The sequence below is a fragment of the Nyctereutes procyonoides genome, unplaced genomic scaffold (genome assembly GCF_905146905.1).
Source record: "Nyctereutes procyonoides isolate TBG_1078 unplaced genomic scaffold, NYPRO_anot_genome, whole genome shotgun sequence".
NCBI classification, from domain to species: domain Eukaryota; kingdom Metazoa; phylum Chordata; class Mammalia; order Carnivora; family Canidae; genus Nyctereutes; species Nyctereutes procyonoides.
The window spans coordinates 4,444,689-4,472,585 of record NW_026575047.1 but is presented as its reverse complement, the minus strand read 5'-3'; the positions used below and the strand labels follow the sequence as shown (position 1 = coordinate 4,472,585).

General features: G+C 44.0%; 1 protein-coding gene across 1 annotated transcript in view; it reads left to right on the top strand.

The window, feature by feature from the left end:
- ADGRA3 (adhesion G protein-coupled receptor A3) overlaps positions 1-27,897 on the top strand; it is a 123,562-nt gene that overhangs the window by 93,995 nt on the left and 1,670 nt on the right. Inside the window, exons 13-18 of the mRNA XM_055326522.1 lie at positions 4,047-4,260; positions 4,485-4,693; positions 14,937-15,061; positions 16,120-16,243; positions 25,261-25,406; positions 27,759-27,854. Of these exons, the coding sequence (XP_055182497.1) occupies positions 4,047-4,260; positions 4,485-4,693; positions 14,937-15,061; positions 16,120-16,243; positions 25,261-25,406; positions 27,759-27,854 (914 nt within the window). The remainder of the gene's footprint in view (positions 1-4,046; positions 4,261-4,484; positions 4,694-14,936; positions 15,062-16,119; positions 16,244-25,260; positions 25,407-27,758; positions 27,855-27,897) is intronic.

Below are 27,897 nucleotides of genomic sequence, written 5' to 3'. Positions count from 1 at the left end.
ATCCCTGTTCATCTTTTAGCAGTGAGATAACCAAAAAGTGGTATGCATCTAATAACTAATTATACATCGGAAAATGAGGACATATCATATCCATCTGTTTAATATCAAGTGTGTAGAATGTGAGGACAACATGAGTAAATTAGTATTTAAAAAAAATCATTTTAGTATTTTATTGTTTTAAGGCAGGTGCCTTTTTGACTCATTCCACTTTTAGTGTTAGGATTTCATAGAAGTGAACAAAATTAGGATTTCAGGAAATTTTATTTTATTTTAATTAATTTATTTATTTTAAAGATTGTATGTATTTATTCAAGAGAGACACAGACAGAGGGAGAAGCAGGCTCCCTGCAGGGATCCCAATGCGGGCCTCGATCCCGGGGCACTGGGCTCACGCCCTGAGCTGAAGACAGACGCTCAACCACTGAGCCGTCTAGGCATCCTGGATTTCAGGAAATTTTAATTTATTAATTACACAATGACAGAAGTTCAGATTGTTTCATTAGGAAAGGCATTAAAATCTAGTGGAAGTATTTGAATTAATAACCCTTATGGAATGCATTTTCTTCCTGGCTTAATGTCATTATAAGTAGGGAAATACTCATGAATCTTGCAAATAAAATAATAAGTGTTCTTTGATAACATTCATGTGTTCATGCTTTGTCAAGTTTTAGTCTTGAAATTAATACTTAAAGTGAACTGTGTAAGTCAAAGTACATTGAGGTTCTAGATGATTGTTGGTAAGTCTGTTGGTTTAAGGCATTTTCTGCGTCCCCAGCCTCCAGATAACCACCTGCCACACCAAGGCAGTGATAGTAATAAAAATACCACCCGCAGTTACGTAGTCTCTCGTGCTCGTCATGGTCATGATCCCATGGGGGCCTCACAGCCATTTGTTAGAAAGATCATTTGCTGCCTGTGGCAGGTGAGACCCAGGGAGCGTAAACACAATTGTGCCGTGTTAAGGGGCCACGGAGCGGTAAGGCTGGGACCCGTATCCTGGTTTCTTATTTCAGATCTTATGTTCCTTTCCCCAGGGGTGGCATGTGACCTGCCATAATTAACATTAGACTACCCCCACTTATTTCCCAAAGGGTTTTAAGAACGCTTTTTCTGATTTATTAGCTATAATTGCCATGTCTGTTTCCATTGCTGTGATCCCTGCATTTTAAAATGAAGAGATGAGAAAAAAAATGAATCGATGGTTAGATGAAATGACAGACGGGTTCCTTGCCTTTTAGGTCAGGTGGCAAAAGGTAAAATCGTGACAGATGTAGCAAATGGGTGTTCCTCGGTGATGTCGTTCATTAGATTTACAACTTTTCCGCAATGAATGATCACTTCTTTTAAAGAAATATACAAATATTTTAGTCTTACTATGAAAATCCAAACATTATTCATTACTGATACAGTTTTCCCAGCACTTTCAGCCACCCTCTGTCCATCTCAGAGCCCTTGTAATTATTATTGAGCAATATTCCATATTGGACTTTAAAGGATATTTTAGAAGCCAAACTATGTAGCTTTCTTCTCTCTCTGATCTGTTCGTGCTCCTCTGAGTGTCTGTAATTTGTTGTCGTGTGGATGGTTTTTTCAAGTTTAAACTTCGGTCGAAAACATTTTCTGACTTCTGAAAATTATAGATGTCATTTCCTTTTTCAGCTCTTTTAGAAAATGTCAGTATGTCTTTTTAAAATTAATTTTAAAATTAATTTGATAATCTGTAAGTAATGTTTTCCTAGACAGCTGTACATTGCTTTTGAGTCATTTTTGTGTTCACAGTAAAGTTATTTTATTGAATTTTATAGTTCTTAGGTTTTAATAAATGTCCAGTATGTAGTGCTTTATTGGGATTTTGACCTGTTACTTAGTCAATCTTTTATTTTTTTTTCCTTTTTTGCATACCTCATTATATATACTTACGATAAATTTACATACAGAACAGAAATTGATTAGATTAATAAATGGATTTATAAAAAAAAACCACTTTGTGTTGCCCTCAGGTCATTAAATGTTTAAGTGAGAGTAGTAGAAGCCTTTTTGTGCATTTTTCTTAGGCAGACTATTTCTACCAAATATCTTTTTAGCATCTTCAATTTAAAAGAAGTATTCAGACTTCCAGTATTCAAACTCTCGGAATACTTTATTCAACAGAACACTGGTGTGTGTCCAATGTGTTCCAGCATTGTTCTAAGCACAGCAGTTAAAAACTCATTTTAAAGTTAATCACTTGCTTAAATAGAACCTTTTTAAAAATATCATCATGCCACACAGACTTTCATTAGTTTTACAAACAGTGGGTCACTTTTATCGAATACAAGTGCCAGGAACTATTATTAACATAGTGGGTCCAGAAAAATAAGTGAGATCCTCTGCATTAGAAAATCCTGCTCCTCTAGTGAAAGAGGCAGACGTTGAGTTACCTTGTGGTGTTGCACATGTTAGTTGTGATAGAGATGCGTGCAGCGTGCCCGTGAGGCCGGAAGAGGGAGCCGCCTGCTGGGAAAGCAGCGCCCAGAGGAGTCCTGTAATCGGTCATCCCAAGACGCCCCATTTTAAGGATGTCTTTCTCCTGGCTGTCAACCACTCTTGTTCTGACCCCTCTTTGACATTGCCTGCAGAATTTTTCTTTCTTCTTTCTTTATCCCTTCCCTTCCCTTCCCTCCCCTTCTTCCCTGATTTTATTTATTCATGAGAGATAGAGAGAGAGAGAGAGGCACAGACATAGGCAGAGGGAGAAGCAGGCTCCATGCAGGGAGCCCCGGCATGGGATTCAATCCTCGGTCTCCAGGATCAAGCCCTGGGCCAAAGGCAGGCGCTAAACTGCTGAGCCACCCAGGGATCCCCGCCTGCAGAATTTTCTTGCTAGAAATCAGATCTGCCCAGTTCAAGAGTTTCCCAGACAAAAGAATAGGAGAGCATTTCAGCGAGGGATCCTGGTGGGAGCAGCACCCACAATGGCATCAGAAACGTAGGAAATCTCAAGGACGGATCAAGTCAGGGTGGCCGGGCTACTACTGGTGGTGGTAGAGGGAATGTTCGAAGAGGAGTTTGAGGCGTAGATTTTAGCGAAATCACAGGATGTACTTAGGTTTGGGGGGCAGGGTTCTCTAAACATTGGAGAACTGGAGTGTTCTTTAAAACCACAAGATCAAATTTCTTTCTTGGAAGGAAATTCTGTTGGGAACATGGACATAGGATTGGAGAGACATTGACATCAAGAGAGAAACTTTGGGATGAATTGTTGAAACAGATTTTTTTTTTTTTAAGATGGCTAATTATTTGCCTCCTGAGTACATAGATTTATTTTTTATTGAATGCTGAATAATTTATGATTTAACAATCCCTGATAAAATATGTAAAACACTCCTTGATCAGCCCCAAATCCAGCTGTTCTGTTTGTTACCATGTTTTTCTAACCTGATTTCTAACGTATTTCTTAGTCTCAGGGGTACTTGGGCTGAGATCAGAGTTTGCTTGAATCTAAGTTTCTATTAAGTCTGTGTTCCTTTTGTTTGTATGGAGTCTGAATTTCTTTTTGTTTCTGTTAAGTCTGAATTTCTTTTTGTTGACAGTCTGAATCCATCATAAATCACCTTAGAGTTCCATAAGTCCAAATTAATTAAACTCACATTTGTGGTAGGCCGCGTTGGTGCTTCTGTCTATAATTGATTGTTGTAAAATTGATGGAGTGATCGCCCAGACCCCTGATCTGTTTAATGCTATCGACTTCAGCAGTAGGTGTGTTACCATGGGAAAATTCACTTTCGAGTGTGAAGAAATTCCTTGTTTACTGCTTTAACTCTTGGAAATACAGTTTGCATTTCTCTGTAGTCTCTGCTGCTTTTCCTCTGTGCTTCTGTGTGGTGTCCAGATATCTCATCTAACTGATAAATCGTGCTCACTGTTAAGTTTCGTGCACATCACGTTCAGCAACCTGGCCAGCAGCATACAATCAGGGACGGCTCGTAGCCGTCTGAGCTGTCCTTTCTGGTTTCTGCATGCTCACGTGCCAACTTTCTTTGATTGTGTTTTTCATGTGTACTCAGAATACGATCGTCGAGGCTTCTATTCAGCTTCCTCCCTCCCTTTTCTCGTCAAAGCAAAAAAGGGAAGTCAGATCACCTGATGACTCTCTCTACAAGCTCCAACTCATCGCATTCCGCAACGGAAAACTCTTCCCAGCCACTGGGAATTCCACAAACTTGGCTGATGATGGAAAGCGGCGTACGGTGGTTACCCCAGTGATTCTCACCAAAATAGGTGTGTTCGGTGGCATATGTTCTTCCTGTAGTGACCGGACTGTGGAACTCTATGATATGCTTTACCAAAAAGTGCTTATTTTTGTCCCTTCTCCTTTTAATGAGTCCCTAGTAAAAAAAAAAAAAAAAAAAAGATAACTGCAGAGTGCCCATTGGTGTATAAGTCGGCATTTAATTGTTTCTGAGGTTTGTTTCAGAAATCTTTCCATCTCCCGTCTTCTCCAGATGGCATGAGTGTGGATACCCACCACATCCCTGTTAATGTGACACTGCGTCGAATCGCACACGGAGCAGATGCCGTGGCTGCCCAGTGGGATTTCGATCTGCTGAACGGACAAGGAGGCTGGAAGTCAGATGGGTGCAATATACTTTACTCGGATGAAAATATCACTACCATTCAGTGCTATTCCCTTAGTAACTATGCAGTTTTAATGGTACGGCACTTGTTAATTTCATACATAAACACTAAATTTCTTAATTTTTCCCCTATGCATTTAGTTAATCTCAAATGAAGATTTTTTTTTTGAACTTTCATTATAAGTTGTTACCTTTATTTAAGAGGTGATATTTGGTGTAATTCTGAATTTAAAGGGAATTTAAGTTACTACCAAGTACAATGTGTGGGATTGAACTTGGTTATAAGGATTTTCAGTCCCCTTATAAGGGGATCAGTTCAACTAAACTTTGAGCTTCTGAAAATTTGGAGACATTTGGGGTTTTATATCGTCCAACTCTTAGTCAGGAATGAGTGACTCATTTGCCCAAAGATACACAGTGCACAGTGAGAGATTTTCCTTCTTTGCCAGCTACATCCTAAGTTTTAGACTCATGAATTTAGAGTAGTGGTGGCAAGTTCAATTTAGTCACAGTAAATGACAGTATTGACATGGGTCATGTCTTTCTGCCTTTAACTCTAATCAAGCTAATGTTATTTTCTGTTATTCACCACTGTTCATACCTGTTAGTCTTTGGTAGCCAATTTGTTTAGTCTTGGGGAAACTAAAATGTGTAGGTAGATGTACATAAACGTGTGTGTGAACATACAGAAACCGTTCTTTTATTAATGAGTTACTTGAGTGAACCTGGGTCCCAAGCTGGTAAGTGTGAAATGAGCCATAATACTTTATATTTTATGCTACAGTCTATACATGGAGTATGTGGGCAATGAATTTGGAGAACAGCGAAAGGAATTACTTAGGAATCTGAAAGACATTTTAGAGAAATGGCACAAGGCTAGCGTGGGAGCGAGGATGCTTATGTTTCTGTTCCTGCCTCCAGCTCTGAATCTGTTATCTAGACAGTATTTTATCAAAGCACTAAATAATCTTGAAACAGGATATATCTTAGCTTTCGTAAATTCTCCTTTAAAAAAAAAAAAAAAAGCGCAGGGCACCTGGGTGGTTCAGTCAGTTAAGCGTCTGACTCCTGATTTTGGCTCAGGTCATGATCTCAGGGTCCTGGGATCAAGCCCTGCCTCTGCCTCTGCACTTAGCAGGGAGTCTACTTGATAGTCTCTTTCCCCCTCTTCCTCCTCCCCTCCCCTGCTTGTGCTCGGTCGAGCACACATGTTCTCTCTCTTAAATAAATTAAAAAAAAAAAAAAAAAGCTCATTTACCACTAGAAATGATTTTGAAGGCAGCTTGAAGTGGAATAGACTTTCCTGGACTCCTTTTTTGGGTTTCTCTTCGCACCTCAACTAAGTACATGCCTTACCCAGCATCTGGTGAGACAGGCAGACGAGGAAATATATTGTTTATATATTGTTTAGCAGGGCATGAGGATTGTCTTCAGTGACCTCCATTAATACCTCGGTTATTTAGCTCAGCTGACAGTGGGTGGAGTCTACACTAGTCAGACTCAGCATATTTGTTTAAGTCATTTATCCTTTTCTCGGGTATAGTTCCTGTTGATCAGTGTAGGCTTCTCACAAATAGAAGAAGTGCGATACCTGTAAGTCTGAGTCTCGTTTCTCTAAGTTCACATTTTATTATTTCGCAGTAACCGTTCACATTTAAGCACGGGGCATTAATTAAAATACAAAACACTTTTGAACTATTTTCTTTCACTTTAAAAGTGTTTTATCGTTCAGGTTTTGATAATAACCTGAAACTAGGGGGTACTGGAGGAGAAATAATAGAGCTACAACATTATATGAACTTTATATAATAACTAGAAAAAGTTGGGCAAAATAAATGAAACAAAACACACACAAGGCATTTTATAAGCCTCTTTGTTAATGACATGATACTGCACATGTGAAACTTTTATTTTTATTTAATACTAGTTAAAAGCGTCTAGTTTTGAACTTCCTTGCTGTTCTTCTAAACTATTTAAATTGGTATAATCCTTTTCTAGAAGGAATAAGCTTTTTTATCATTCATGCTTTTAATCTTTTAAAAAATGTAATACACAATTCTTTAAAGCTAAAATACGGTACTGAGATATCTTTCTATTTTCAAAGAATAGCTTTTCTTTTGCTCTTTTAAAATATAACTGTGCCACCTAGAGGCAGCAAAGTGAAACATATCTGAAATTGTTAACAAAAATTACAGTAAAGTTAGTACTTGGGATTTTTAGAGTAGCTCGTTAAACACGAAGGCAGAGCTAATGAAGTTATACCTACTCTTGAATAAACTTATGTCTGAGATAAAAAGCTATCTTCTAAATATTGGAAATCCTCTTTTTTTCATTACCTGACACCATTTGGAATAATAGATAAAAGCCTATTTTTCTTGAAAGCTGTCTTAATACGTGGCTTTATGTAGCCAGTCTAAATTCCTATTTTGGCAGATAAAAAACTTTTTCCTGATCGGGTTTTAAAGGTTTTCTGTATTAAAAAAACAAGACCAAAAGACTATATCTGTTTGCAATTCCGGAATAGATACCATAGTTTGGTTCAGTAGAGGTCCTGCTGTCACCAGTTAGGCATATCCCGGGTCACAAGGGGAGCCAGAGGGGAAAAAAACAAAACAACAACAACAACAAAAAAAAAAAAAAAAAAAAAAAAAAAAAAACACCAGAAATCGGGTTTGTTTGAAATACATAATCAGAAATAGTAGGAACTGCGGCACGGAGATTCCTAGAAGTTGGCGTCGGTAGGAGACAGAACAAAAAGTCATAGGGAGATAAGGAGTAGGGTCAGGCCGTGTGTGTAGTACTTGATCCTTTAATTGGCGACAGTAGTGAAGATAAAAAAGGCCTCTGTACCTTGCTTCTGTTTTGTTATTGTGTTCACACAGAAATACGGCAAACTGGAGAGCTCTCGTTTGTTTCTACATCCCTCCAGTGTGGCTCTGAAATTTTGTCCGTATAAAACCTGCTGAACGAAAGCCAACCTCAGCTTCATCTATGCTGTAGTTAAACACGGACGCTAGAGCAACATTTTTTATGTATGATTCTTAAATAGGTACTGCATTCACATGGATCAAACCTTTTGATGATTTCTTTTTTAAAAGATTTTATTTATCCATTTATTGATTTTTCTATTTATTTAAGGGAGAACAGGGGCAGGGGGCAGGGGCAGAGGGAGAGGGAGAAGCAGGCTCCCCGCTGTGAGAGGCAGGGAGCCCGACGTGGGGCTCCATCCCGGGACCCCAGGATCACGACCTGAGCCGAAGGGAGACGCTTAACTGACTGAGCCACCAGGCACCCGAACGTTTCAGTTATTTCTACATATTAATAACGTGTAGTGAAAACTTGGCCTCCAGGCTTCCTTCCCATCAAGGTCATTCTGTACAGAGTAGGTAACCTACCACTAATGTTTCTTGTCTGTTGAAGAAGGTATTTTCATGTCTATTCAAACAATATAAAGTCCTCTGTTTAGGTCCATTTTTACATGAAGGCTGCGTGCTGCAAACATTTTTTCAAACTATGCTTCCCCCCCCCCCCCGCCCCGTCCACGAGATGAGGACAGAGATGTATCTTGTGTATCTTGTGACAGAGATGATGCCCTTGGAACAGTATATCTTGGGATACCTCACGTTGGTGATACGATGCTCCTGACTAATTTTCATTAACTGCTTATGTTCCAGACATCCTCCTGCAGTCTATACGTGCATTAACTTAGTTGCTCATTCTAGCTACTTCTTGAGGTCTAGTACTATTATCACTTACCCTCAGTCTGTAGATGGAGAAACTGAGGCATTGCAAGATTAAGCACTTTGCCCGACTATACAAAGTCTGTGTTGGAACTGGGATTTGAATTCAGACTCCGGAAATCAGTGTTCTTAATCACTCCACTAAATCTCCATTCTGAAATCTTATTATATCTTCTTCATTTCTTTTCTTTTTTTTTTTTTTTTTTTTAAGGATTTATTTACTTATTCTAGAGGGCGAAGACAGCAGGAGAGAGTGTGGGAGTGAGTGGGGGAAGGACAAATAAATAATTTCAGTTATTTCAATCTTTCAAGTAAAATCTTTTTAAAAATCTGCAGGGTAAGTTTTCTGAAGTGGCCTCAAAGGGGGACCACTTTTGTTCAGTGGAGGTAGCGCGCGAAGTGCACAGATAGATCTCAAGTGTTTGCCTTCATGGTATTTTTATGTGAAAACACACATTTGGCTACCATCAAGATTAAGATTTTTGCTTGAGCACTTGTTAGCTCTTCTGAGCCTCTTTCTGGCTAATTACACCGCCATCTCAGGAGAAATCCCTCACCCCCCCCCCCCCCGCCGTGTCCATCACCCTAGACCAATTTTGCCAATTCTTAAGCTTCATCGAATTGGAATTCTACAGTATGCGCTCTTCTGCGTGTGGCTTCCTTCGCATCATCACGTCCATGAGATCTATCTGTTTTGGCATGTAGCGACAGTGTATTCTTTTCCATTGCTCCGTAGTTTGTGGTAGGAAAATACCAGAACTTGTGTGTTCTGCTTTGAATGGGCATTTGGGCTGTTGCTAGGTTCTGGCTATCAAGAGAAACCTGCCCTGAGTAGTCACGTACATCATTTTTGCTGGCCATAGGCCCTCGGGAGTGGAATTACTGGATTGTAGGCTCCCCGTGTATTTAGCTTTGGTGGGCGATGCCATGCAGTTGACCAACATGGTGGTTTCGGCTTATGGTCTCACCAGTAACGAGCGTTTTAGTTCTTTCACATCCTTGCCAGTGCTTGCTAGTGTTAAGTCTTTAATTTTAGCCCTTGGTGGTGGTATTAGGATAGGTCATCGTGGTCTTAATTTGTCGTTCTCTGTTGACTAGTGATACTGGACACCCCTCCATTTTCTTATTGTCAGCTGGGGTAGCCCCTGTTGTGAAGATCTTGCTCAGATCTCGCCTCTTTTCATCATCTTTGACTCCTTAAATTGTTTTTCTTTCAGTTTTATTGAGATACAGCGAACAGGCAACCCTGTATGAGTTTAAGGTGTACAGCATAATGACTTCCACGTGTTATGAAATGATCACCGCGATAAGTTTAGTCAACATCTCTCATCTCCTAGAGGTCCCAAAAAAAAGAAAGAAAGGAACATTTTAGTCTCTACACTCTCAGCCACCTTCAAATACACTGCACACTGGTATCCTCTTATCACTGGGAGTTTTGTACCTTCTGACCGACCTTCATCCAATTCCCTTCATCCCATCTCCTGCCTCTGGTCACCATAGTGATGGTCTCTTTCTCTGTGAGGCTTTGTTTATTTGTTTGTTTGTTTTATTTTGTTGTTAATATTCCACATATAAGCCTTGGCCTATTTTTAACTTGGCTACCTGTTGTTTTCCTGACTCACAGGAATTCTTGGTAGGTATTGCAAATAGGAAGAAGCGCCTTGTTGGATTTTGGGTTGCCAGTGTCTCTCCCAGTCCATGCCTGTCTTGATGGGTTTGGGCTGCTCTAATGGGCTGTACCACGGGCTGGGTGGTTTATAAAGAACAGATGTGTACCTCTCACAGTTCTGGAGGCTAGAGGCCCAAGATCAAGGCGCCAGCAGGTTGGGTGTCTGGTGAGCGTCCGCTTGTTGGTTCATAGATGGCGTCAGGTGGAGAGGGCAAGGGAGCTCTCCGGGGTCCCCTCTGTGAAGGTGCTGATCCATGCATGAGGCCACGCTCATGACCTGATCACCTCCCAGTGGACCCCACCCCTTAACACCATTCAACATAGGGACTTTGGAAGGACACATTCAGTCTATAAAAGTGCCTTTTTTTTTCTTTCTCTCTTAATGTTGTCTTTTTATGGACAATTTCTAAAGTTTTGCTTTTTATAGTTAGTGCTTTTTATATATTACTTAAAGAATATTTCTCAGGCTTCTGGTTGGTTCAGTCAGTTAAGTATCTGTCTTTGACTCAGGTCATGATCTCAGGGTCCTGGGATCGAGCCCTGCATTGGGCTCCCTGCTCCGCGGGGAGTCTGCCTCTCCCTCTCCCCTCCCTCCTGCTCATGTTCCCTCTCTTGTGCTCTCTTTCTCAAATAAATAAATAAAATCTTTTAAAAAAATATTTCTCTACCTCAAGATTATGGAGAGATTCTTTGTTTTAGGAAGCTTTAATATTTGTTATCTTTAACATTTAAGTCCATGATTGGACTAGAATTGACCATAGGGAGCAAAATCTTGATATTTTTCTTTTTTCCTTAGGGAAAAAATTAAAAGCAGCACAGAAATCATAGTTTTTTCTTTTGTTTTGTTTTGTTTTGTTTTTTCATTTCTGATTTCAGGTCTATTTTTTTTATTTTTTTTTCAGGTCTATTTTTAAATTTTATTTTATTGGTAAACGTTTTAGTAATTCTTTGAACTCTGACAGAAGGTATTCCTTTTGACTTCTTTCCATTGTTCAGGTCCTGGCAAGTTTAGGTAATTATTGATTTATAATTATCTGTATTATTAATATAATGGCAGTGTATTATTTAAAACTGCCAGTGAGGGCGTAACTGGGTGATGGGCAGTAAGGAGGGCACTTGATGTAATGAGCACTGAGTGTTAGAAGCACTTGATGAATCTCTAAACTCTACCTCTGAATCCAACAATACACCATAAGTTAATTTAATTGAATTTAAATAAGATTAAAAAAACAAAAATAAAACTGACAGTGGTTTTATATTTAGTAAGTCTTAGGCTAGAAGTAACATGTAAATATGTGAATCTCTGCTTACCAAGTTAACAAAAATTTTCAAAAACTTTTTTTTTAATTTTATTTATTTGTTCATGAGAGACACAGGCAGAGGGAGAAGCAGGCTCCATGCAGGGAGCCCGATGTGGGACTCCATCCCAGGACCCCGGGGTCTCGCCGTGAGCCACCCGGGCGTCCCCCGCAAACTCTTCTTCCATTTATTTGGGTCCCTAATCGTTTTTATGATTTTTTTTACGATTTTTTTTATGATTTTTTTTTAAACACAATTTCAGGTGTTTGGATAGTCTCTGCATTAGTGACGCTAACTCCTGTGAGACCCTGCACTTTTCATGTCCTTTCTCCAGTGTTTTCTTACACTTTGTGCTGCAAAGAGAATGACCAGTGTCGCCGGTGGGTGATGGACTCTTGTGTCCCTGCCCAGGCCCAGACTATTCTCTCTCACTTACTGCGAATGGCTTTACTTCGTGTTCTGGCAGGCGCCTCCCGGTGGTCCTGTTGGGGCAGCATCTCTCCTGGTATTTGTGTTCCGGAACCACTAAGCTGGTGCGTGGTCACTAGTACAATGGGAACTAACCGGATTCAGATTTCTACTTACGCTGTTGCTTGAGATCTTTCACTTCTGTCCCATCTCACTCTTGTCAGTTTTCTCAGTGGTCTCATGTCCTTGGGTTTCAGTGCCGTCAAGACAGGAGGTTTCCTGGGGGCGCCTGGGTGGCTCAGTCAGGTGGACGTCAGACCCTTGGCTTCGGCTCAGGTCACCATCTCAGAGCCGTGGGTTCGAGCCCTGCATCTGGCCCCACGCTCCGTGCAGAGTCGGCTCGGGATTGTGTCTCTGCCTCCCCCTCGGCCTCTCCCCCTGCTCCCTCACACACTCTCTCAAATAAATAAATCTTTAAACAAACAACAAAAAAAGAGATGTTTCCTTAGCTTAATTTGTTTTCTCTATCCCTGGGGTCTGTAAACCATGGTCAACATCTCACCCACAGGCCCAGTCCCATCAGCTGCTTTATTTTAAATGGTCACATTTCAGGTGGTTAATAAGCACCTGCATAGTAGCCTTAATTTCCCTCTTGGCCCTCAAAGCCTAAAGAGCTTACCGTCTGGCACTTTTTACCCTTTTTTCCTGAGTCACTCTCTCAGCAGGGGCTCTCCTCCACTTGGGCAGGTCCGTTTGTCGTGACAATCCACAACAGTCCAAGCAGGGCCCCGTGGGACCAGGGACAGCAGCATCTGTGCCCCTCTCCAGGTGTAACTTGGAATTATAAGAGTCTTTGCCCATTATTTCAACCTCCAGTGTCTTTCTTATATTATGTTCTATTCACTTGGCTTTTGAAAAATACTCATTTAAGTGTAGATATTACATACAGTGTATTTTGAGAACTGAATGGGCACTTTGGTGTTTCATTAGCTACTATGTGGCCACTTGTGTTGGTAACTGTCCCGCAAGGCCTGGGGAAGGAAGGCACATTTGTGTTCCCGCCTCTGGCCCCTTCCCAAACCTTGCCAGGTGGTCGGCAGTATCTAAACTTCATAGGGAGGCAGCTGCTCCAGAATCACATAGCCAGGAGGTAGGTTGGTGACAGGTTATTGAACATTTCCTAGAGGAATGTAAAGAAAGGGGCCTAGAGCCCAAATCCTAGATACTGAAGGTTTATCTTCAGTTATCAGTTCAGCACTGAAATGGTAGCTTCTTGTAGAAATTGAGAGGGAGGGGCACGTGGGTGGCTCAGCGGTTGAGCACCTGCCTTCAGCTCAGGGCGTGACCCCGGGGTCCCGGGATCGAGTCCTGCGTCGGGGGTCCCCGCAGGGAGCCTGCTTCTCCCTCTGCCTGTGTCTCTGCCCCTCTCTCTCTCTGTCTCTCATGCATAAATAAAATCTTTAAAAACAAAAGAAAAAAAAAGAAATTGAGAGGGAATGTGTCTGCTGTTACTAGCATCTAACTGGTTCTCATTGCCCCCGTGTTTTTCGAGTTTCCCCATTGATCCTCTGCACTTCTGGCAAAATGTGAGTGCGGTGAGGCCCTGTACCATAGACTCGTCTCGCGGGCATCTCACAGGGCACATTGTGCAGGCCTCACGGTGATGGGCTTTTGCTCTTGTATTTTCCCTTTTTTTGGTACTTCGTTTACAGCCTGTCAGCTCTCGAGGGCAGGGACTGGATTCTGCATTGCGTTGAATATCCGGTGCTTGGCTTAGTGCCTGGCCATGGTGGGTACCCAATTAGCATGTGTCAAATAAATAGATGAATTGCAGGTTTGAGACTCATCACAGCGTAGTGGAGCACTCAGACTGGAATTCAATTTCCCATGTTGTATCTCCAGCTTCCTATTAACTGCGATTTCTGTCAGGCTCCGTGGGCCTCTGCTCATCATCTGTTACAGTGAGGGGCTTGTTAAGGGGTCTGATGCGATCTTTTTAGATCTATAATTTGTATATTGTCGACTTCTGATTCTTCTGTGGGAAAATTGGCCCCCCTTCTCCATCTAGCTTTTTTTAAGATTTTATTTATTCATGAGAGAGGCAGAGACACAGGCAGAGGGAGGAGCAGGCTCCCTGTGGGGAGCCCGACGTGGGACTCGATCCCAGGACCCCGGGGTCACGACCTGAGCAAAGGCAGATGCTCGACCCCTGAGCCGCCCAGGTGTCCCGCTGTCCAGCTTTCCTAGGTGTGTCCCGCATCTCCAGATTAAAGATGCATTTACTGTGAACTACTGCCTACATCCAGCTGTCAGTGTATAGTTCCCAGAGTCAGTTTAGAAAGATAATTTAGGAACAGGATCTCATGACCCTACAACTTGGGCTTTGACAACCCCCATTTTCTGGCGCGGCGGCCGTGGTCCACCGGGGTGGACGCATCGGCCCAGCCTGCTCTGGTCCCTTATAAGGAAGGAAGCCTAATGGTGTTTTCGTTTTAGTAGGGCGCTGTCTGCATTGTGTTCAAGAGCACAGACTTGGGAGTCACGTTCCCTTGGCCCTAACCCTCAGGGCGCCATTAACGTCTTTGTGACTCACTTGTTGAAACTATGAAACGGGGCCAGTGATACACCTAGCTTGTTGCGTTACCTGGTGCGAAGTGCTGGCACGGTGCCCGGATTGTGGCACCGTGCCACAATAGAAATGATTTGCTGTTATCCACACTACTGATTTCCGAGCTCTTTCCTCCCCAAACCGTCTTGCCTTTGCCATCGTCAAACACTGTTGCCATCTGGTTGTGGGTCTCGCTCCCCTGTGACTTGCAGCTCTTTAAGGGCAGGACCTACGTGTTGCCATTATGTCCTCAGGGCCTAATGCAGGGTTTAGTCCACTTGTATTTGTTGAACTTGGCTGCAGATGGTGAGTGACGCCTGTGTAGTCTTGGGTGACTTGGAGGTACCGCTGTGCTGTGCCCTGTCACGAGGCTGCGGCCATCTCTCCGTTACCCTCGCAGCAAAGTCCGTACTCAGATTTACAAAGAGGATGCAGAACAAGGCTGCGTGCGTGTGTGTATTTGTGTACCTCTGCATGTGTGTCTATACACACAAGTGCATGTGCCCCGAGTACTTTACGCAGTAGAGGTGAGGAGTAGCATGTGCACATGTTCAGAATCGTGCAGCTGGAATCGGTGCTTTCTCTTTTCCCCTCAGGATTTGACAGGATCTGAACTCTATGCCCAGGCAGCCAGCCTGCTGCACCCCGTGGTTTATACGACCGCCGTCATCCTCCTCTTAAGCCTCTTGGCAGTCATCGTCAGCTACATATACCATCACAGGTAAGAAGGGAAACTTGGCCAACGGGGGACTTTGACCGGAAGAAGTTTATTTCACATCGAACGAGGATAAAACCGAGTTTCACACCATGCTGTCTTCCCAAAGTAAGAGCGGTTACTCTAGAATACATACGAGCCTCCTTCGTGTCGTGCAGTTGGAGACATAAGCCCAGGAGATGGTAAATTCACCTCCTACAGCATCCAGTCTGCTCGTGGGGCATGGGGGCCGCAGGGGGTGAGGTGAGCTGGGGACTTGTTACCTGCGGACGTGTCTTCCAGAAGCGGACTCGGCTGATCTTTCGGTTTTATGACTTTGTGCGTGTTGTGATATTCTTTATTTTATAGATGGCCCTTGTAAGACAGTCTGTGGCATTTAAACATGAGTATAGTTTCTGTTAATTGGAGGCAGAGCTACAGAAACTTTTATTTTATGGTCGGCAATAATGAACTAGAAGGATTTGCTAAACAGAAATTCACTGTACAAGAGGTTCTGCTAGAAGGTATTTTCCTATTTAAGCTGGACCTAGGTGGCGTTTCTTGACATTTAGTTAAGAAACAAAAGGAGGTTTTTGATATTAAAAGAAAGAGAGACTTCAATGTTTTGTTATGAAAGGCCAGGGAGAAACTGTTCTGGGCATTTAGACCACGTTACCCTAGTAGGTCAGGAAAAGCAGAGATTGGCACCTTGCGGAAACCCCTTGGAAGCAAACAAGTAGTCCAGCTGTCCTAAGATGTCACGACGAACAGCAGCCCGGATATTTCTTATTATGGAGAATTTGTTTAGCCTTTAGTTGGGTGCAATAGTTTCATAAATGACTTGTCTTTTTTTAGTGCATCGAGTAAAATGTTAAGAAACTGTGTTGAGTGAAATAATGTCTTGAACCCTGTGTGTGTGTGTGTGTGTGTGTGTCTGATAGTGCATGTATTTTAAATGAAATGTTTAAGCATAAAACATTTACGTTTGGCCTTTTATGCAGCTGGAATTGCTAACTTGTGGATGAATATCATCCGGCTTCACATGGACCAGCCTGAATATTAATATTTTTTTTCCCTTTTAACAGTTTGATTAGAATCAGTCTCAAGGGCTGGCATATGCTTGTGAACTTGTGCTTTCATATCTTCCTGACCTGTGTGGTCTTCGTGGGAGGAATAACCCAAACCAGAAATGCCAGCGTCTGCCAAGCGGTAAGTCAGAGTGGAAAACTGAAATGGGAAAAAATAATGATATTAGAAAGTAATTTCATGTTTTATTAACTGTAAAAGGAAGCCTGTTTTCTAAAGTCGCTTTTCTTTTTCAACCGAGCATCTCACTTTTACACATTTTTACCGATATGCTTCAGGTTTTGAACTATTATTTCACAACCAAACACGTGACTGAGGGAGCTTGTCTCATTATCCTTGGGAATTCATTGCTTCTTGTTCTGTCTTTTAGAATGCCGAACCCTTAATTAAAAAAATTGGTAGAAACCTGACGTCAGCTAAGAGAGAAGTGATACTTTCTGACAGTAGGGTCTTAAAAATTACTTCATTTATTTATGGAAACAACAGGAATTTGTGAAGGATTTAACTGTAAGATATAAAAGCCAGAAACCTCTCACATGTGCTAAATATGAAATATCAAAGAATATTCAACTTTAATTTCAAATAAATTATTACACGTGTAGCCTTAGTGAACAGTATTCTTCTGGGTTATGTATTTAAAAATCCAAATCATTCAACACATGAATAGACATAAATCAGTGTGCGTATTTCCTAAATGTGCGTATTGTTTTCCATATGCATGTCAGGAAGTGGTGCCATGTAGTAATTGAGTTCAAACTGCCTGGATTTGGGTCTCAGGTCTACTTTACTGTTTTTATGGGTAATTTATTTAACTTTAGTTTTAATTGCCAAAAAATTAAAATAAAATAACAGAAGATTTACCCTCCACAGACTTTTTGAGTGTATGGTTTAATATTAAATAGAAAAAAAAAGATATTAAATAGAAGTACAGTGCTGTACAGCGGATTTCTGGAACTTTCTCTTCTTGCATGACTAAACACTCTGCTAAACAGCAACTTGCCATCCCCCTCCCCTCCCAGCTCTGAGCAGCCACTGTTTTACGGTCTGTCTCTGTGACGTTGACTATTTAGATACCCCATCTGAGTGTAATCGTGCAGCGTTTATCATTCTGCGACTGGCTTCTTTCACTGAGCATAAAGTCCTCAAGGTTCACCCGTGTCGTTGCATCGGATGGGATTTCCTTCCTTCTATGTGGCTGAATAGTATTCCACTGTATGAATACATCACCTTTTCTTTATCCGTTTATCTGTTGCTGGACATTTATTTGGTTGCTTCTATCTCTTGGCTGCTGCGAATAATGCTACCGTGAACATAGGGGTGCAGATACTTCTTTGAGATCCTGTCATTTGTGTTTCACTTTGTGTCTCAACTTTCTCACCCATAAATGGGGAATAATATTTGAGTTGTTGACAGATGACATGATCATTTATGTCAAAAAGAAAATCCTACAGTAATTTATAGATAAATTATTTGAAGTAATTGGAAGGTGTAGCCAAGGGTGAACCTAAGCTTAATGCACAGAAGTTTGATGCAAGCATGCAGAAATGCAACTACGAGAAAACCTAAGTAATGTGAAGGTGCCATGTATATAGCATCAAAGAACATCAGGTACCAAGAAATAATGAAAGATGTTCACAATTTACAGGCAAAATCGGAATAGGTCTTTAAGAAGACCTAAATACAAAAATTAAAAAATTAAAAAAATAAAAAAAAGAAGACCTAAATGCATGGTAGGTGTACTCGGCCCAAGGATACGAAGTGTCAATATCAGAAAGATGGCAGTTTCTCTGAAATTAATGTGCACATAAGAAGAGAATTTTTCACGGCACACAATAAAATCGTCTTTAAATTTACATTAAAAGCCAAGGACCAAAGATAAAGATAGCCAGGACACGTCTGCAAGGGAAGAGTAGAACAAGGAACACGGTCCTTCTAATCATCACAATTTAGGAGGTTTTCGTCATTAACTCTGTGGCATCTGGTGTGGAGAGAGACCTGACCAGCACAGCAGAACAGAGACTCAGAAGCAGACCCATGTGGAACTTCGGTGTGAGACGGAAGTTTGCATGCCTCATCACTTGGGGGAAGAGGGCCCTCTGTGCAGTAAAAAGATGCTGGGGAAAATCCACGCATAGGAACCTTAGAGTGGACCTGTACCTCAGGCCTTATGAAAAGTGTCAACCGTGCATGGACTAAAAACCTAACATGGCCAAGCCAAAATGTTAAAGTTTGTATTAGAAAATATCACAGTCCTTGGGTAAGGGGTCCCTTTTTTTCATAAAGATGCCATTTATTTATTTGAGAGTGAGAGAGAGAGCATGAGAGGGGTGAGGGACAGAAGGAGAGGCGGGCTCTCCGCTGAGTCAGGAGCCTGAGGCAGGGCTGGATCCCAGGACCCTGGAATCATGACCTGAGCTGAAGGCAGACGCTTCACCAACGGAACCACCCTGGTGCCCCGGGATAGGGATTTTTTTTTTTTTTTTTTTTTTTTTATGGGATAGGGATTTCTTAAATGGAACACTAAAAGGCATTGACTAGAAGAGAGACAATTTTAACTAAATTAAAAATAAGAGCTTTTGTTAATTAAGGTTCCTTAATGAAAGTAGAAAGACAAGCAAATTGGAAGACGCTCTTCTTAATACGTATCATTGGAAGGGCAGTGGAATAAAAAAAATCAATTAAGAACTATAATCAATGAGAATGACACAAACAACCCAGGAGAAACAGTGGTGAGCATGGACAGTGGTGAGCGTAGTGTCCACAGAGTCCGTGCACATGGGAAGAGGTGCTCAGCGTGGTTGGCGGTCATGGAGATTGAAATGACGACAGTGGGGTTCCACTCATGCCTTTGCTGTCAGCAGAAATCAGTCCTGACCAACATGTGGATGCACGTGGTTACACACCGTGGGTGGGAATGTAAGCGGATGATTCTGGGCGGCTCTGCAGCCTGAGGTCAAACGTGCCTAGACTCTGGGACCCAGCAGCCCCACTCCGCACTCCGAGGGTGCGCTCGCCCGTGCACATGAATATTCAGAGCAGCGCTGTGCACAACAGAAAAAGTCCTGGAAGCAACCCAAATGCCCGTCGGTGACAGAGTGAATGAATAAACTGTGATATTATGCAACAGTCAAAACTAATGAATTACAACAATGTGTAACAATATGAGTAAGTCTTAGGAATATATGTGAAAAAATTAAGTCCCATAAATTACGCCCAACCTGCTGTCCTTTTTTTTTTATATATATATAAAGCAAGAAGTAACTAAAATGAAACCGTTCGCTTTTAATGAAAATAATGCAGATCCAGTAAAACTGTAGAAGGAAGACAGAGGGATGATAAACATAAGATAAAGAGGGACGATTACCTTGGGTGAAGGGGACTCTATTGTTTGATACAGGTTTTGGTCAAGGTCTTACCTTCTGTCTTGCTGAGAGATTCTCAGGCACTTAGGAATAACGACTGATTAAATAAAATCAGAGTGTGCTTGGTCTAGTCACCAGAATGTGTCCTAAACCTAAGGTTGGCAATCCAGTATTGTAGTGCTGACATCCAGCTCAAACTGCAGGTGGGCGTAAGAATCGTGGAGAGGATTAAGGCACTCAGGAGACCTGGTATACAGTAAGTGCTCAATAGATACTAGCTATTACCGCTCCTACTGTCACTATTGACAAAATTACCTCTCAGCTGTGCAGAATATTTCTGTTGCAGGCCATTGGTATACACGGGGAAGCAAACTGGATTGGAGCCTATGAGAGGTCAGGTAATGGGTCTGGAGTCCACTGCCTCTACGCACAGAAGAGAACACGCACTGGTCGTGTTCTCTGAGTTCCTCCCCACCCCGCCCCCCATTTTGATTCCCACTCATCTTGTTTGTAGGTCTCAGTTTACTGTTAACCGTTGGGGAGATGCTGTCCCTCCCCTCCCTTCATTATCTTGTGGTGCTTGTGACATCTCCACGATGCCTACCACACTTTGCATTTGACTGGTGTTTCCGTATTTGCCGTCTCTGGACCCGACGCTCCACAGGGGCAGGAATCCCATTGATCTGATTGACCCGTGTTTATCCAAGGATCAGCAATTGGGACTTGACCCAGAGTAGGTGATACTAGATGCCTAACAAATATTTATTGGGTGAATGAACAAAAAGGGCCCCCGATTCACAAATAGTGGGAATCACTGGACCCTGGCGCCATTTTGAGCAGAGGCTATGAGGACAGTGCTCTGCACAGTGGCGGTGGTGGTAGCCTCAGTTTTGTGTAAAAGTATTCCTTGTTTTCACGAACCAGACACATTTATTTCCTTAGGAAATGAATAGAAAGAGGCCGTTGTGAAGATGACTGCCTTTCACTGTCCTGAATGATACACGTGTTCTAGAAAGAAAAGGAGAGGAATTAGTGCAGCGTTCAGGGCCTCTACGTTGAATGTCCGTGACTTAAAGATTTTTTTTTTTTTAAAGGAAAAGGCAAGTCTTGAGATGTTTTCACACGGCATTAGCTTCTGTTTTTACAATGTTCTCCCGTTCCTCTATGAAAGACATAACATTCTCGCCGTTTCTGACTCAGGCATGACTGGCTTCACTGTGCCGTCGTGATAGTTCAGTTGGGAGCCAGCCGACGGGGGCGCTGGTGGAAGGCAGGCAGGACCAGCCTGGCGTTCCAGACACTGGCAGGTGGGTTCTAACCCTGTGTCTGCCGGGATGCCTGGTACAGATGTAGGAAAGACGTGAGGGTTCAAAGCTGACAGAGAGGATTCCAGAGAGAATCCTGGAGACGTCTTTGGTGCAAGGAGGTGGTTTTATTAAAGCACGGGACAGGCCCGGGGGCAGGAAGAGCTAAGGAGGGGCCCATGATATACACTCAGGGAGGAGCTTAGGAATAGCCAAAGCCTCTAAGGAACTTTGGAAGCAAGGTTTCCAGGACCTTGAGAGGACTAGCTATTGTGGGACGGGAGGGGAAGGTCATTTATTGATGTCTAGTAAAACCTTAGCCTGAGATCCTGTAGATGTATATTCACGGGTCGTACGCTTGGGGGATGATGGCCAACACGTATCTTGAAAGGTAGAGATAAAGGAGGTTTCCACAGGAATTTTTATATGTTAAAGCAGACTTCAGGCTCCTGGGGGTCGGCCTAAGATTGCCCGTTGCCCTCAGCAACGTAGGACCATGCAGGCGGTTGAGCCCCTGGTGGAAGGTCCCTCTGCCTGTTTCAAGGACTTGTCAGTGGGCTGTAGGCAGTGAGGAAATTTAATAATTTTTCTTCTGCCTTTGTTTCCACCTCAGTATGACTAGTCACTTAACCTAGCAGGGCCTTAACATGTCTTCCGTAACGCGATGGGTTGGGCTCGTTGACCTCTAAGTGATCATTAAGGTTCTTCTGCCCCTCAGTCACCTGTTAGAATCCTAAGGTTCCAACACGGAAGCCTAACGTGTTCGTACCTTACGTGCAGTTTCCTGTGTGCGCATCATCGGGGTATTTTATGTCCGTATTTCCCTTGCGGAGCTCATAGTCTCTGTGGACGGGAGAACGGGTTCCACTAGGGTTTCCACCCCGCTCTGCGTCCTAGGTCAGTCCCACGTTCTACAGGCTTGGGCTCTCTTTTGCAGAAGGAGTTGAAGGAGACCTAAGAAGCCAAGTGCCAGAGTGGCCGGGGCTGTGGACTCCGGGTTGGAAGGGTCATGGGTTTTGGGTCATGATGTGCTGCCAAATGATTGTGTCATCATTTTCTAGTCCTTGGTTTCCTTAGCTATGCGGCGAAAAGATCTGGCTGGATCTTGCTGAAGTCACCTTGGTGGCCTACCACTCCATGATTTACTTTATTAACTACGGCGCTGGCTAACCTTCCCTGGTGTCCTTTCGTGTCTCTCACCCAGAGTTCTTGTGCCGTGGCACGTGAAATGCATTGGGGACATTTAATCAGCGAATATTAAGGCATTTTGCTTGCCAACTCCTGCAATGTGTTATTTTCACTTTTGTATTAACCCTAGAAGGCACTTCTTCCTCCTGTATTTTATCAGTACAGAAATTGAGTCTTAGGGAATCGAAGCAACTTGCCCGCAAATCGCCAGGGCTCTTGGGTGGCAGAGGCGTGGTTCAGATGCCAGTCTCCCTGACTCAGGCATCCCTCAGCGCCTCCTCGCCCCCCAGCACTGTGCCTCACGATTTACTGAAGACCAGCATGGCATAATGGAAGGGGCATGGGTCTTGGAAACCAGCAGACGTGGGTTGGAGATGCAGGCCTGCCGCTGAGCCCGTGACCTCTAGTGGACGATTTCATGTCTTTCAGATGCCCTCTCCCTGTCCGTAGCTCAAAGTTAATAATACCCTTCACCGAATGATGACATTAGGAGGATAAAATGGAAACACATACAAGTTGTCTTAATACGTTTTGGGGGCACGCAGCGGGCATTCGGTAGTGGGAGCTGTTTTTATTTCCTGCGCATTCATACATGATTATATGAATATTAGACGTCTTTTTTTTTCCCTCACACTCACTATATATGCTGTACTCACTTAGGGTTACTGGTGGTTAAAAATCAACATAATGTCCAGTCTCTAGTTTGTGAGAGCTTATGGTTTGGTAACCTATAAAGTGCAAATTCTTGAGGATAGTTATTTTCATATCCATTTTACAGCTTGGAAATTGATCTCTTGAGGTCAAGTGACTGTCTTAAGTTATCACCTGTTGCATTTAGTTAATCGTTTACAGGCTCCATGAATTATACTTAGTCCCAAACTTTACAACCTTTGCACATGTATTTCCCATTTATGTGAAAGAAATGCGACAATGAGGTTGCCTTCCATGTGTCTGTTGGAGAATCCAGGAGGAAGCATCCCATTCCAAGAGAAATACCCTCCCTGCCAGTTCTCTCTTCCCCCTTTTATTAAATCTGGTTCTTGTGGATTACCCGGGGATTTGCTTACATGATGGTTACGAGGTGACATCAGACTCCTCAAATTCTGCTCTTCTTTGTTTGAAGGCTTTAGTATCTTTCAAGCATCAACACTGGAAATTTTGAAGTGCCGTAAGAAACGCTTCAAAATCTAAAGGTTGAGCTTTGCCTCTTAGATCTAAAACAACAAAATGCTCCATCTTGCACCTCCTGTGTTGAAAATGTTTTCACTCCTATTTTTTAAACTTGTTTACTCTACAGCTCTGTCTCGTTCTTCTGACCCCGGCCTCTGAGAGATCTCCGCCAGTGGTGAAGCCTACCATTTTGAGTCAATATTAGTGATTTATCTCCAACGTTTCAGTGTCGATGGACCAAATTCATTTACACTATTTTTACTTACAGTATTTGGTGTGACTCCAGATTGCTTAAGGTTTCTTTTATGCTTTTTTGTTCCACTTTTCTCTGTAAATTGTGCTTTTACCATACAGACAGTAAAACGAATGGAAACCAAGGAGCCACTTTTCTCCTTATGAAGAAAATAACTGAGTTTTCTAGGCTGGCCAAGCCGGATCCACCCTGCCAGCACTTCCCAAGTCAGCGTAAGATTCACCCTGGACAGGGACTGTCCTCTCTTTTGTCTTGCAAAATAAGACTCGGCTTTCCACTTGCCAGATTTTGGCTGCACGCTGATTCTCATTAAAATGAACTCTGGGCAGCGATCTAAATGCCTTTGACCTAGGTTTGATAATGTCAGTCAGTTTGATTTTCTTGAGATTGGGGAGCCGTCCTTTTAGAATGAAAAAATTTGTCTTGAAGATTTTCACTAATAGGATTTTACCTGTGGTAATTATATAAAGCGAAATGATCAAAAAGATAGGAAGTAATTAGTCAGATAAGAAAGCTGAATTATGTCCTTGATGCTCCAATGACACAGACACTTAGTTTTATTAAAATGGATTTAAACCTTCCCTAGGCCCTTATGTATCTCCAACTAGAATTTTATCTCCAGATAGAGTTGGTTCACACACAGGTCACGTGGTAAACATGCCCCCACCACTCCTCTGGGGAAGGAACTTAAGTAATGTGACCATTCCGTACACTGCAATTTTCCAGTATTTTGGGGGGTACCTGTTGTGTCTCAAATCTTGTGCCCTTACAGCCCCTACAGAAACCCTAGGGATGGTGATTGACAACCTTCCCTCTATTCCAATGAGGAAAGTTAATTTAGAGAGGTAACATTATTCACTTAAAAGCACCCTCCTGGCGCTTTCCTCCAGGGATGGCGCAGCAGTTTGGCGCCTGCCTTTGGCCCAGGTCATGATCCTGGAGACCCGGGATCGAATCCCACGCCGGGCTCCCGGTGCATGGAGCCTGCTTCTCCCTCTGCCTGTGTCTCTGCCTCTCTCTCTCTCTCTCTCTCTCTCTGTGTGTGTGGTGTGTGACTATCATAAATAAATAAAAAATTAAAAAAAAAAAAGGGGATCCCTGGGTGGCTCAGCGGTTTAGTGCCTGCCTTTGGCCCAGGGCGTAATCCTGGGGTCCCAGGATCAAGTCCCACATCAGGCTCCCTGCATGGAGCCTGCTTCTCCCTCTTCCTGTGTCTCTGCCTCTCTCTCTGTGTCTCTCATGAATCAATCAATCAATCAATCAATCAATCAATCTTTAAAACCAGGTAAAGGTTAGGTTTTACACCTCCCCCTCTTACCCACCAATATATTATATCACTGATCTACCGTTACCATGTATAAAAGCTCTGAATTAGAACAACTCAGGTCTGTCACACTGATGCTTACTCTCTGTGTGCAGTGACTTCCCCCTAAACCCTTGCCCTCTACCTTCCTCCTCAAACATGGGCCTCAGAAAATGAACTCCAGTGTATGTAACATTGCGTCTGTGAGAAACACGCCTGTGGTTTAATGTCGTCAAAGAGTCAGTTAATTCCAAAAGGGAATTACTGTGTATGAAGGGCTCCGTCTTGGGTGTAAAGTGTATGTGGTCTGTGGGCCTCCTAGATCCAAGCATCGGTTTGTCTGTTGAGGACATCATCGTCTCTTGTACGTCTGTTAGAACGCTTTGTTTCATTAGCGGCCAAAGGAATCGATCTTCATAATATCTCTTTATGCTTTTTGGAAAAAAAATTACTTACCAGTTATTTTTGGTAAACCTTGGAGACAGTTAACTACTGGCGAGGTTGTTTTTTTTTTTTTTTTTTCCCTTTTTAGTTTATATATTCTTCACTCTTCTTTCTAGGTTGGTATAATTCTTCATTATTCCACTCTTGCTACCGTACTGTGGGTGGGAGTGACAGCTCGAAATATCTATAAACAAGTCACTAAAAAGGCTAAGCGATGCCAGGATCCTGATGAACTGCCACCCCCGCCAAGACCGATGCTCAGGTACCTGTTATCTCTGTTTACTATATTACGCTAAATGTTCATTAAACTGTTCCGTTGAAGCTGTTTTAAACAGAAGCATGCTGAGTAGGTTTCAGAGAATACAGGGTGGACTTGTCAGCTGGGCTTCCGGGTTTGAGTGCCGGCTGCGTGGCCTTCCAGCTGGGAGCCTGCGTGAAGTGTTGTGGCCCCTCCAGGCCTCCCCCCGCCCACCCTCATCTATAAAGTGGGAATAAGTGAGTGTCTGCAGGTGGGACGGGCCATCTAACAGGCTCTAAGACAATGTTAGCTGTTTTTATTTCCTTGGGACCATGTCAGAGATTTTTAATCTCCTTAAATATGGTTCAATTGAATCATTCTCTGCGAAAGACCACGCAGAGTTACGCAGGGTGTTGGGAGTTAACACCCTTCTTCTCAATTATAATAAAAAATAATGGGTTTTCATGGTGGAGGAGTAAAAGTTGACCAGTGGTGACTGAGCGTATTGGAGACTGGCTGTGCACCAGGCCCTGGGCCGGGCACTGAAGCTGTCCTGCCTTTGAGGAGTTTCCAGTCGGCCCGAGGAGACCATGAAGGACCAACTGCAGGTGGTACAAGAGCCGTGGTGGGGACGTTCTTTTGAAAGTACAAACAGAGGTGCCGTTAATTTGGTGGGATGGCAGGTGTCAGGAAGTACTGACCATTAGTGATGAACCGTCGTTCGTGATGAGGGCAGAGGGGACGGGTGACCCCGCGGATACAGGATGATGTGGGGTGCTGAGCGAACCTGGAGAAATGCACTTTGGCCGGAACCTACAGCATATGGTGGAAAGTGACGAATTCAGGGTGACGGCTCTGCGACAGGCGTCTGGGAGCCATGGTAAGATGGGGGCAGCCGTTGACGTCCACTGTGACCTAAGGGAATGGCCCGACTAGGTAGCCTTATAGAAGGACAGGCTTCCATTAGCACGGGGTAGGAATTGGAGAGCCTGGGGCTAAGGGGTTCAGCTGAGGTCGTCCGGGTGGTCCCAGGAGTCCTGAAGCCAGGACCTTTGGGAACCTGGTGCCGGGCAGGGAGGGCGTGCTGGGCGTTTTGCAGACAGCGGGGGGACGTGCTCACGTGTGGTCAGTGAAGCAGTGACGACGAGCCAGCTGCCCCAGGGAGAAGTCTCTTAAAAGCATGATCCTGGGGCCATGTTCACATTTCATAGATGGGCCATAGCACGTAAAGGGAAGAACTGAAAGAACACCGAGAACATGGAAGGGCCAGGGGGCGAGTGGTCCCGTGGACCCTGACGGGCAGCAGGAGCGCTCGGCCACGGAGCCCCATTACAGGATGCGATCGACTCTTAGGTCACTGGCCTGAAAAGAACTGAGAGACGGGGGTTGATGAAGAGATTTAGGGACCCCAACACCCTTCCTGTTAGGTTTTGAGAGAGGGAAAAACAAGCACCAAGTTCAAGGCGTGAAGTCCTGAGTATGCCTGTGTCCAGCCAGCTCAGGATCCGGGCGCAGGTGCGGAGGAAAGGTGTGACCGGCCAGGCCCAGCGGCCCTGCTTCCTGTCATCACAGAGCTCACAGAGCTCCGGCCACGAAGTCTCTCTTTGTAGGACCCCCCACCCCCACCCCCACCGCCACCCTGTCTCCCTCCGTTCTTAGGGCACCGTCATCTTCCCTGCTGTCCCCAGTGGGCCCCCGGGACGGGGTCCGGAAGGCCTGAGCGCCCGCGGTCGGGGCGTCCCAGAAGGCCCAGGCCTAGCCACGCCGTGCACAGTTCCCGCCCTCGCAGGTTTTGTCTGGCCTGTGGCACAGCGGGACCCTAAGGGCCGGATGGGATCCAAGGAAGCCAGTTGGTTCCTTGGGAAAGGAGGAGCGCAGGCCCGGGATCGCAGCCTGCAGTGGCCCGGCCTGCCCACAGGGTGGCGGGAGCCGACCAGCTTTCCTGAAGCCGCCGCCGCCGCCGGGCAGCTCCGGGCAGCTCGCTGGAGCCGAAAGGCCGAGAAAGGCCGAGCCAACAGTCGGAGCGTTTTCAAAAAGTCGCTCTGGGGGATCCCGGGTGGCTCAGCGGTGTGCTCAGGGCCTGATGCTGGAGTCCCGGGAATCCCGGATCGAGTCCCACGTCGGGCTGCCCGCAGGGAGCCTGCTTCCCCTCTGCCTGGGTCTCTGCCTCTCTGTGTGTCTCATAAATAAATAAGTAAAATCGTTTAAAAAATCAAAAAAAAAAAAAAGTTACTCTTAACAGAGCTGCCCCCAAAAGAGACTCTCCGGGTTGTTCTTGGAGTAGAAAATAATAGCCAGTCCCCAGGGAGTGACGCTGGGAGGGGTGTCCCGGATGCCTGGGTGCTGAGCTGACCTCTGCCTTGTGCCTCCGTCCAGGTTTTACCTGATTGGCGGCGGCATCCCGGTCATAGTGTGCGGCATCACGGCGGCGGCCAACGTCAGGAATTACGGCAGCCGGCTGAGCGCGCCCTAGTGAGTGTCCCTGCTCTCTGCAGCCCCGGCCCCCGGTCCCCGG